This window comes from Oncorhynchus clarkii, chromosome 9 (assembly GCF_045791955.1).
Source record: "Oncorhynchus clarkii lewisi isolate Uvic-CL-2024 chromosome 9, UVic_Ocla_1.0, whole genome shotgun sequence".
NCBI lineage: Eukaryota > Metazoa > Chordata > Actinopteri > Salmoniformes > Salmonidae > Oncorhynchus > Oncorhynchus clarkii.
The window spans coordinates 42,435,702-42,446,166 of NC_092155.1; the positions used below are offsets into that span (position 1 = coordinate 42,435,702).

At 49.5% G+C, this 10,465-nt stretch overlaps 1 protein-coding gene across 1 annotated transcript in view; it reads right to left on the reverse strand.

Moving 5' to 3' along the window:
* Positions 1 to 2,710: 2,710 nt before the first annotated feature.
* LOC139416340 (semaphorin-3G-like) overlaps positions 2,711 to 10,465 on the reverse strand; it is a 67,848-nt gene continuing 60,093 nt past the window's right edge. Inside the window, exons 10-16 of the mRNA XM_071164859.1 lie at positions 10,395 to 10,465; positions 8,765 to 8,996; positions 8,549 to 8,640; positions 8,391 to 8,432; positions 8,025 to 8,250; positions 6,595 to 6,728; positions 2,711 to 5,625 (exon numbers count right to left, since the gene is read on the reverse strand). The exon at positions 10,395 to 10,465 is cut by the window's right edge and continues 74 nt beyond it. Coding sequence (XP_071020960.1) covers positions 5,131 to 5,625; positions 6,595 to 6,728; positions 8,025 to 8,250; positions 8,391 to 8,432; positions 8,549 to 8,640; positions 8,765 to 8,996; positions 10,395 to 10,465 — 1,292 coding nt within the window. The 3' untranslated portion in view covers positions 2,711 to 5,130. The remainder of the gene's footprint in view (positions 5,626 to 6,594; positions 6,729 to 8,024; positions 8,251 to 8,390; positions 8,433 to 8,548; positions 8,641 to 8,764; positions 8,997 to 10,394) is intronic.

Genomic DNA, 10,465 nt, shown 5'->3' on the forward strand with positions numbered 1-10,465 from the left:
GCTCTGTCTGCCCCTGTCTCTGTCTGCCCCTGGCTCTGTCTGCCTCTGGCTCTGTCTGCCCTTGGCTCTGTCTGCCCCTGGCTCTGTCTGCCCCTGGCTCTGTCTGCCCCTGGCTCTGTCTGCCTCTGGCTCTATCTGCCCTTGGCTCTGTCTGCCCCTGGCTCTGTCTGCCCTTGGCTCTGTCTGCCCCTGGCTCTGTCTGCCCCTGGCTCTGTCTGCCCCTGGCTCTGTCTGCCCTTGGCTCTGTCTGCCCCTGGCTCTGTCTGCCCCTGGCTCTGTCTGCCCCTGGCTCTGTCTGCCCTTGGCTCTGTCTGCCCCTGGCTCTGATGGCTGCTGTGGAGTGTCAGTCACACAAACTGACTGTTAGACCTAGGACTCTGTCCCCATCTCCTGTGTGCCAGAACACGAGGCAGTGAGTTTGACTGCAGGTTGGGGCTTGAGACTGAAATCTGATCCGGGAACAGACTCCTCAACTCCTCTCACGTCTGATTAAGGTGAACACTTTAAGGACTTAAGAGACTACACAGTTGTCAAAGACTGTTGGGCTGTTTGGATTGGGCTCGGTGGATGTTGGTCTTTCTCCCTGGTGTATTTTCATTGATTACGCTGCGGCACGACTGACTGACTCTTGTTAAAGCGATGACTACTAGGGTTTTTAACCATGGAAGCTATACTCTATGGTAAAGCGAGGGCAAACAAAACACATGACGGCGTGTTGTTGCAGATAAACGCGCTGGTATTTGTAGACCTTAATAAACCACAATGTGAACATTAGTCTGAACACGGCACATTCACGGAGCAGCAGCATCTCTTATTAAGACAGCATCAACAGACAGGGTGTGTTTTGTCTATGAGACAACCAACAGTTTACGAGTGCTTTTGAGGGATGCTTGATTGGACATGTGGTTGTGGGATTGTAGTGTTTTATAGGGTATTGGGTTTATGTAAAGTGTGTTTGTGGGATGTTATACAGGGATAGGGGTTTGTGTAAGTAACCCGCTCCTGAAACTGTTAGCTTGGACGTTAAGACGTTGTTATTCTGTTCTTCTCAGAAGACAGTTTTTAGAGTACATTTTAGTTGATATGTCTTTAACACAATGGAATAGGTTGACAATTGTGCACTGAGGGGTATGGTCCGGCATATCACTACACAACATTTCCACAGCATCCATGTTAGCAAATCTCTCAATGCGTTATGGCTTCATCTTCGAACAGTGTGCGAGAGGCTCTGTCCCACCCTAGCACCCAGGCTTCCTCAACAGAGGGAAAAGCATTGGAGGAGACGCACCTGTTTAAGCTAAGCCCTGGTGGCAGCTAATGAGCTGTGACTGTAACCGGTGTGCAAGGCTGATTTGTAACGAGCTAAAGGCTTTAAGTGAAAAATGGCTCCAGCAGCTGGAGTTCCCATCACCCGCTGCTGCGTGGCTAAAGGGGGCTTATGGGGGATGTGGGTCCAACGGAGCCTCTACGGTTCATTCTGCCGCCCGTAGGTCTAACCCGCTAAGGCCCTTTGACGAAGGCAGCAACGTTGTGCCACTCTGGAGCTTCCTTTCACACAGTGGAGAATGGCGACAGAATTGGCTAGGGTGTCTTGCCATTCCAGGACAGGCTCTGTGGATATGCTCAGTGTGTCAAGGCGTTTAGGTGGTTGGTTTGGGGTCGGGTTTAGGAGAGCATGCCTGTCGCAACACCGACAACAAACTCCACTGCTTCGAAGCTGTCATACACATATTACTGTGGCAAGTACGCTACAATTACATGCACGAGTACCTTAGTTGACAACGGTGAGGGCTGGGGTTCGCCAACTGGGAGTTGAAAAGTGTGACCATAAAAGAAAATCCTGGGAAAAGCAAACAAAAAATGCACCAAACCTTTGCAGGTTGTTGTTGATTTACACTCAAATAGTCTCTATGCTTAGCATTGTTAAAACAGATGGTTGATAACTAGAGGCTCATTTCTAGGCACTTTCGTTGTAACTTATTTATGTCTTCATTACCAATGGACAAGCTCTGCTTTGGCAGCCGTGTTTATTCACAGAATAAAATGGGTCTTTACGGAGTAAAATGGTTCTTTTCTTCTCCCTAAACCAATTGTTTTTTTAGTTTTTTTTTACCCCAGACTCAATTCAGTCTCTTTCAGACTCATTGAGACGCTGCTCAATGATCGCATTTAAATTGATTCGACATGCTTCATTAGCCTGCTCCAAACAGAGCCAACAACAGACAAAACATTGAACACTGCGCTGCCAGACGACAAACAGACAAACTCAAACACAAAGCAGCCGCTGATCCCGAGACACAAATAAGTACTGCAAACACATGGATGGATGCACGCAAGCAAGAATGCATGCGCACACCCGCGTGTACACACACGAGCGCATGTGCAATCGTCCCCCCCCCCCACCCACACACACACACACACACACACACACACACACACACACACACACACACACACACACACACACACACACACACACACACACAGAGTCGGGTCTGTCTGAGTGATACAGGATCCCTGGCTCAGATCAACAACACCCCACACCTCAACCCCCACCTCTCCCACAACTGCTCGAAACCCACTCCCTTAAACCACACCCAGCTCCACAAACCCACGGCTCTTAACGTTACCGCACCAAAGCTCGCCACCCTAAGAGTTTTTGACCACAGAAAGACGTCTGGGAATCAGAAAGAGAATGCGGAGTCAGAGGTTTACGTTAGAAACAAACAACTGTATTAATATGTTAAATAGCATACACTTACACCGCATGCAGGAGAGCTCATTAAATAAGACATAAATACAGCAAACATTTACATTAGGCCCTATAAAAGAGTCCCCTCCAATGAGTTACAAACCACACATCAACGACTGGAATTCTCACTTTGTTACAGTTCAACATTGACACTTTGAACACAAAGTATGCCAGAAACACATTTTTTTCCCCTCAAACTATTTCTGATAGTAGCTGCAGGATGGAGCGCCACAAAAATCTAAAAACAGGCAAAAACAAATGACATTTTGGCAGCAACAGCTTTTTCATTGTTTTATTCATATTCACTGTACAATTTGTGTTGATACCCCTTGAATACTGTTTTTTTCCCCCATAGCTGTGAACCATAAGCTATTGTGTTGTGTGGAGCAAAGCATTTTCTCTTTTATCCAAGGCTATATCAGAATAAGACCTGGTGGGCCTCTGTATAGCAGCCCTAATCTACTCAAGTCATCAACAGTAGAAACATGATTAGAAGGGACGACTGCTCGAGATATAATGCTTTATCTCATGTTAACTCATTGACACGCCAATCATGAACTAAGACGTTAGGATTTAGAAAGAATTGACAACAACAAAAAAGGCCTAGGGGACTTGGGCTATTTAACAACGCTCTCTCCTCCGTCACATTTTGGTTGGTTTTACGAAGATACGATCAGAAACAATATTTGGAGAGAAAGCAACAGGGCTCACTTTTCTCAAACTAGGAAAATAAACCGGAAGATTGAGCCACGCTTGCGTTACATATTCTGAAGTCACTCTCATGGGCAGGACACAACGTGCCACATTTCCAAATAGTTACTTCACACGAACGGATTCGGGATTTTTACAGAACTGTGTGTTGTGTACACTGGCACTTTAAGCTCTCCTTTTTTTCTGTCAGTGCCCGTATTCCTCCACCACCCTTTCCTTCTCTTCTTTTCTTTCTCTTCCTCCCCCCCACCCCCCACCACCACCACCACCTCTTCCTCTTCCTCCTCTACAGGCAAGTTTGTATGCCAGTGAAAGCAACCAAGGCATAGGAGCAAGTGGGAGTTGTTAAACACCACACTTCTCCTGGCTAGCCTTCGCAAGCCAACCAAGGAGGATCGCATAGCTGTCCCCTGACCCCCACCCACCCACATTAACCCAACTCATTTAATATCCCTCCACCACCCATTGTAAAATAAAAAAAAACCCACCCACAACTTCTACGACCCCACTACCCCCTATTCCTTATTTAGAACCCAGCCCAATTTCATACCCTCACCCCGTCCCATCCTCCCTGTCCCTTCACTCCTCTGACCCCCCCCCCCTTTCCCTACAACCAGGGCCCTTGAAAGGAGAGCTTTTCAGCGAAGTCTGTCAGTGAAAACATTGCATTTTAACAACACAGAGAGAAATATCATAGCTAACCCTGTATTTAAATAATGAAGCAGTGTTTACAAAGCACCAGCAGAACATTCCGCCAGCTCCAACGACCCGTTCTTCTCCTTCCATTGTCAGGAACGACACAACTAGGAATGGTGGGAACTGGAGTCTAGCTGATAAAACAAACAGGCCTTTTCTCTGTTGAACCGTCAACAATCGTCTCATGAAAACGTTCAGTTAAAGCAATGCTCTGGTGCGTTGTTATGGCTGAGTGTGTGATGGATGATGTGTGAGTGCACTTAGATGTCCACTCAACACTGCATGCTTGCGAACGTACTGTACGGTTGTGAATGACTTTCAGGGTGATGGGATTACACTGCTAAAAACAACGGCGCTTCGGTGTTCTAGGACCTCTTTGAAGGCAATACTGTGCAGGAAGTGAGCCACACAACCCTTTAAAAAAAATGATATTAAGCCCCATTTCTTCCAGAAGAAGTATGATGAGGTGCAGGGTGAGGCAAACAGACTGGAGATGGGCGCCATAAGGGGTACAACGTGTGGAATGGGCTCACGGACCAAAGAGAGATGGGCGCCATAAGGGGTACATCGTGTGGAATGGGCTCACGGACCAAAGAGAGATGGGCGCCATAAGGGGTCAAAGGTCATCAGTTGTAGCAGTCCAACCCCACACAGTATTTACAGCACAGTACAGTCAGTCCATAGTCATATACAGCGTCACTGATGTTGCAATGGAGAGGAGGGGTCCCTTGGTGAAAACAGTTGAGGGTTTCTTCATGAAGTCAAGGAGAGTTGATGAGTCGTCGTGTCCCCCCCCCCCCCGTCCACATCAGTCTCAACCCTTAACACCACAGTCTGTTGGCAGTGTCTCTCTTCCTGCAAGACATGGAACTACCACCTCTTCCTTTTCTCTCTCAGTCTCTCATTAATCGTGTCATGTGGTCCTTCTCCCAGTCCTCTATTTCCTCCCCCTCTCCGTTCCTCCCTCCCCTCTACGGCTGTCGGCTGCTGACGTCCCGCGGCGTCCGGTTGCGTTCCCCGGAGCCCTTGTTGCGGGCCTTGCGTGCGCTGTCCTGCGCCTGCCGGTACTTGTCCAGCATGCTCTTGTGTTTGCGCCGCAGCTTGTCGTTGCACCACAACCTCTCGCAGTACTCCTCCACGTGCGGCAGGTTGGACGGGCCAATCAGCTGCATGATGTCCTTGAACCAGGAGCGCTGTTGGCTAAGGGGGCCGGTGCTCCTGTGAGCGTGGCAGGGAGGCCAGGCCCGGTAGCCCTTCGCCCCCTGGGGACCGTCGAGGGGGGCATCGTCACGGGCCAGCAGCTCGCTCAGTGTGTCCCCCTGCAGGACCTCCAGGGAGAGGCGGGTGAGGGTCTGGGTGAAGCCGTGCTCACGAGAGCGACACACGTACACGCCCTCGTCCTGACGGAGCACACGGCGGAACAGCAGGCCCTGCTCCGTACGCATCACCCGCTCATCCAGCTTCACCTGAGAGGGAGGGAGGGAACGAGGGGAGGGAGGGAGGAAACGAGGGAATGAGGGGAGGGAGGGAGGGAACGAGGGAACCAGGGGAGGGAGGGAGGGAGGGAGGGAGGGAGGGAGGGAGGGAGGGAGGGAGGGAGGGAGGGAGGGAGGGAGGGAGGGAGGGAGGGAGGGAGGGAGAAAAGAGGGGAACATATTGGGATAAGAAGAACAGAAAGAAGAAAGAGGGGTTAAGTGAGATGGAGGGATGATGAGGTATGGCACAGAGATGGAGGAGGGGAGGAGGAGGATGAGATGGGGAGGAGGGGGATGAGATGGGGAGGAGGGGGATGAGATGGGGAGGGGGCAAAGTCCAAGCTGCGCTTTTTTTTGTGTTATTTTCTCAGCTTGGGTGGCTAAGAAGAATTTTGCCATGAAATTCATCAACTCTTGTTTTTTCGTCCGATCTCTCTGCCGGGGCATGTGTTGCGTGCCAAAGCAAACAGGGCAGCCTGTTCTCTCCAAATGAACAGCTGAGAGCCAACAATTATTTGGTGGGAAATAGAGAGCTGCTCTAATGCCTTAATACTGTACTTACATGCTTGACTGAAACACTCGTTTAAGCCTCGGGAAGCCGCAGATACCCTGGCATGGGAGAAACTGGAGCTTTACTGTACATGTCACAGGTCACTGAGCAGGAGTGGACCTGACTTCACTCCCGCTCCTACTAAAACTTCCCATTTCTCAGTCTCTCTCAAACACCCCCTTAAATCGTCCCCTGAAGTACTGACTCGGCCCTCTCGTTTCAGTTTCTTCCCTAGTTCTCTTTCTCTCTCATACCCGTATTGCTCCATCTCTCGCTCTGTCCTCCGTCAGACTTTCTCTCTCTCTCTCTCTCTCTCTCTCTCTGCCTCACTCTCTAACGCTCTCGCGATCCCTCCACCTCTGTCTCTCACACACTCTCTCTCTCCCCCTCCACCCGTCGCTCTCTCTCACCTCCTCCTTGCGGTCGTCCCGTTGGAGCAGCCATGTGACGGTGGCCTGGGGGGAGCGGGGGATACACTCCAGGAAGGTGCTGTTGTTCTCTGCTCCGTACACAACCCTTTCCTCTGTCACATCCAATCCCTCCACTGCAACACACAATAGGTACAATAGGCATTAAACCACATACACTTAAAACTGCGGTCTGCAGAGCATGTTGGGGTCTCAAGTAGGCCCTGTGGCTTTGGTGGTGCCGTCTTCAGCTATGGCAGACACTAAATCTCCCTTCTTAGCGTCTTTATTCCATCTCAGCGTAACTCAATCCAAAACGAAACCACTCCTTGATCTGGGAGAGAACTTTCATCACCCCTCATGCACGTCTTCAGGTGAGCAAACACATCCTCCGCTCTTCTGACTGCTACAGATTTCTGTCTTTTCGAGCGACGCTCCCCTCTCTCACACGATGACAGACCGACGAGGATCTGTCGTCTCAGCGCAGGTGAGTAAACAAAACATTACTTGGTCAATTCAAAGGTCCTGACGACCCTCTCCTTCAGCCCAAGATGTGTGTGTGTGTGTGTCATGTAATTTCCTATACAGCATTACCAGTATGTGTGTGCATTTCAAGTGTGTTTCATACTCAAAAGGGACAAGGAAGCAAAATACAGCACACCGTGTGCATATTTGAGATCGTCTGTGTTTCCAGGTTGTGTTAAATGTCTGTGTACAGTATATACAAATGAGAGTTGTTTAGCATAAAGCATGTTTCATGTTGTTATCCCTCTGGGTCCCTACAGAGGGATAGACATGGACATCACGCCTCAGTCAAACACAGCTTGTATTCCAGCTGATAACAACTTTCCTCTAGACCTGACATTGGGCTATACAATATACACTACACATGATTTACACTGGCCTTGGGTCGTTCAACCTATAAGCTGTTTACAGAGACCTGGTCAAAAGTAGTGCACTATGTAGGGAACAGGGTGTCATTTGGGATAAAGACGCAGTGTTTGTCCTCCCTCACCTCTCAGAGTCAACTGCTTCTCAATGGACGAGTTTGACCTCTGTGACCTCCAGGAACAAATACTCTGGGTTCATTTCCGCTTGGCCACCATGACAGCCAGACCCCCCCACCCCTCAGTATACACACCATTGTAATAACCATTTCTCAACAGGATATTAGCGTGCCCTACTTTTCCACAGGGGCACTTGGCTTGTTGTCTCAGAACTGTATCTAATTTTCACATACTCTATCATCTTCACTCTTTTTCCATTTCCACATTCCTTCCTTTTTACAAATCTTTTCTCTTTATTTCCCTCTCTCTCTTCCTTTTTCTCTCCACCACCCCCTTTCTCTTTAAGTCACTGCTCCCTCTTTCTCCCCCCACCCCCTCACTCCCTCGTTCCACCCTCCTTTCCACCCTCCTTCCCCCCCCTCTCACCACTGAGGTTCTGGTCCATACACTGCAGGGCCGGGTTGCCGTGCCTGATGTCCTGGCGGCGATAGCGGCGTTTGCTGAGCGAGGTGTAGCGGGTGCAGGAGGTGCCGTCCCAGGCGCAATAGGGGTCTCTGGCCAGGCAGCACTCAGCACAGGCCTTCCCATACGTCTCACACCTGTGGAGCCTCAGCTGAGCCACACCCAATGGAGAACCCACGAACAGTGCTTGCTATGTGGGGAAAGGGATCAGAGTACAAGCAGAGAATGAGAATGGAAAGTCTAGGCTATAGGATTTATCATAAAGCATCAGTGCGTGCAGGCCTTCTCAAACTAAATGTGAACTGGGACAAAGAATGAAGATTTCCTCACCCTTTTAACTGAGATGTCCAAAGAGGTAATGGGAGTTGGCACCTTGATAGAAATGAGAATATTACATTTAATTCGTATTCAGCCTTTTTGAAAGGGTTTGGCTTTGAAATAGACAGTGGAGGAGGAGGAAGAGGAGAAGTACGGCGTTATCTAGTTACCTTAAAGACCTGCAGCTCCTCCAGAGTGACCTCCTCTGTGTCCAGAGAGTTGCCGCTGCGCAGGGCGATGACCTTCAGCACCGTGCCTGTGTCTGGGGTCGAGGGTAAAAAAGAAAAACGGTCAACTGAGCAATCACAAGACAACCTGGTTTCCTCACCAGTCACCGCTATGTCTAACGACAGAAAACGGCTAAGTGGGATATATTTGTGACCGACCTGTGCCTATGAACATGACGTCATACTGTCCGTCCTCAGCCTCCACGCGGTCCACCACGATTTGCTTGAGGCGGTAGGGCACGTTGGCCTTGATCAGCACAGGCTGCCTCATGGCTGGGTACACCGGGCGCCACATCAAGGGGTGCCCCCGGGCAAACTGAAGCACTGTGTCTGGGAAGTCCTTGGTACTGCCAAACTGTCTGCCAGGCTGGTTGGTTATTTTACTGGGGCACTGGAGACAGGAGGAGAGAGAGAGAGAGAGGAGCTCTTAGGTAATCATGAAACGTAAAAGGGTTTTCGGGGAATGTGACATGAAGGCTTTACGCAGCGGCGTTTTTAGAGGTCACCTGATATGTCATATTGTAAGTTAGGAATGTGTTTTTCTGTGACTCCCTGACAATGTTTTAGCTGGGAGTCCTATTCAACACTGTGCTTGAGAAGATTTCGTCAAATCCTGTCATAACATTGACTAACCATTAGGCCTTTTTGACAGCGTTGAAACGTATTATTTCAGTTCGTGTAGGTTGGAATTGACATGGAATTTCACCACAGAAGCCTATTTTAAATTCCTGAATTGACTGGAATTCATGAGGAACTGATCCCAACTCTGATGTCTGACCAAGCAGTAACTAAGCACTCTAACCGCTTGCAATCACTGGAAAGAGCTACAGTAAGTGAAAACGGGTGCATTTCTATCTACATTTCATCTACCCTATCTACTAAGTGTGCACAGCCACTAAGCGCTAAATCACAGCAAAGTGCACAATTACACAATAGCCTTCAGAAACAGTACAGTGTTCTCTGTTAGCGGTCGAGAGATGACAGCCACATGTCTCCACAGTGCAAAACAGAGATAGCTGGCACCCTACCAGCATAAGGAAAGTGTCGGTATAAGACCATTTAGCCTTACAGTAACAATGTGAGGGAGGATAGACCTGGGGAGGGCTGAGCCCAGGCTGTGGGATATCAGAATGAACTACAACAAGCTAAAACCAGGCTCTGTTGGTGAATGGAGCTAAAGGCTGGACAGAATCCCTGGACAGGAATCCAGGTGAGATTGCTTCCATTGTGTCTTCTTCTCTTAACCTTTCCAGTGAGTTTTCATTCCAAGTGGTTGGAAGAGAGAAGGGTGAGGGTAGAACCCTGAGTGACTTGATGGCAGGGGTTTATAGTGAGGTTTCTCGCCATCCCTCCCTCCTTCCCTCCCTCTCTCTCTGGGTTGTTCTGGGCCAGGACATTCTTCTTAATCAGGCCTGTGTGTGTGGAGTAAAACCACAGACTGCTCTGACACTAGGGCCCTAAATGAGGCTAAATTACAGCGATGCGGATGAGAGGAGAACATGAGACAGAGCTGCTGAGGGGAGAGGAAAACCAGGAGGACCAACAGAAACCACAAGGTCTCAGCTGGACTAGCTCTTTATCCCTCTGTTGGAGTTTATCCCGCTCTTTTTTTTCTCATTTCTCTCTCTCTTCCTCTCTCTTTCTCGCTCGCTCTCTCTCTCTCTCTCTCCGGTTTGAACACCTGCTCTCTCTCTCACACAAGCAAGCTGACAAGGAGGCTGAAATATATTGCTGTTGTGTCGATACGGCACAGTAGCCTGCAGTAGGTTATTCTGAGGGTACTACTCACCACCCCAGGTCTTGGATAGGGCACTCTGCCCTCGTAAGCCCCCCACTGGTAGTCAGGTCCCTCCTTGTGCG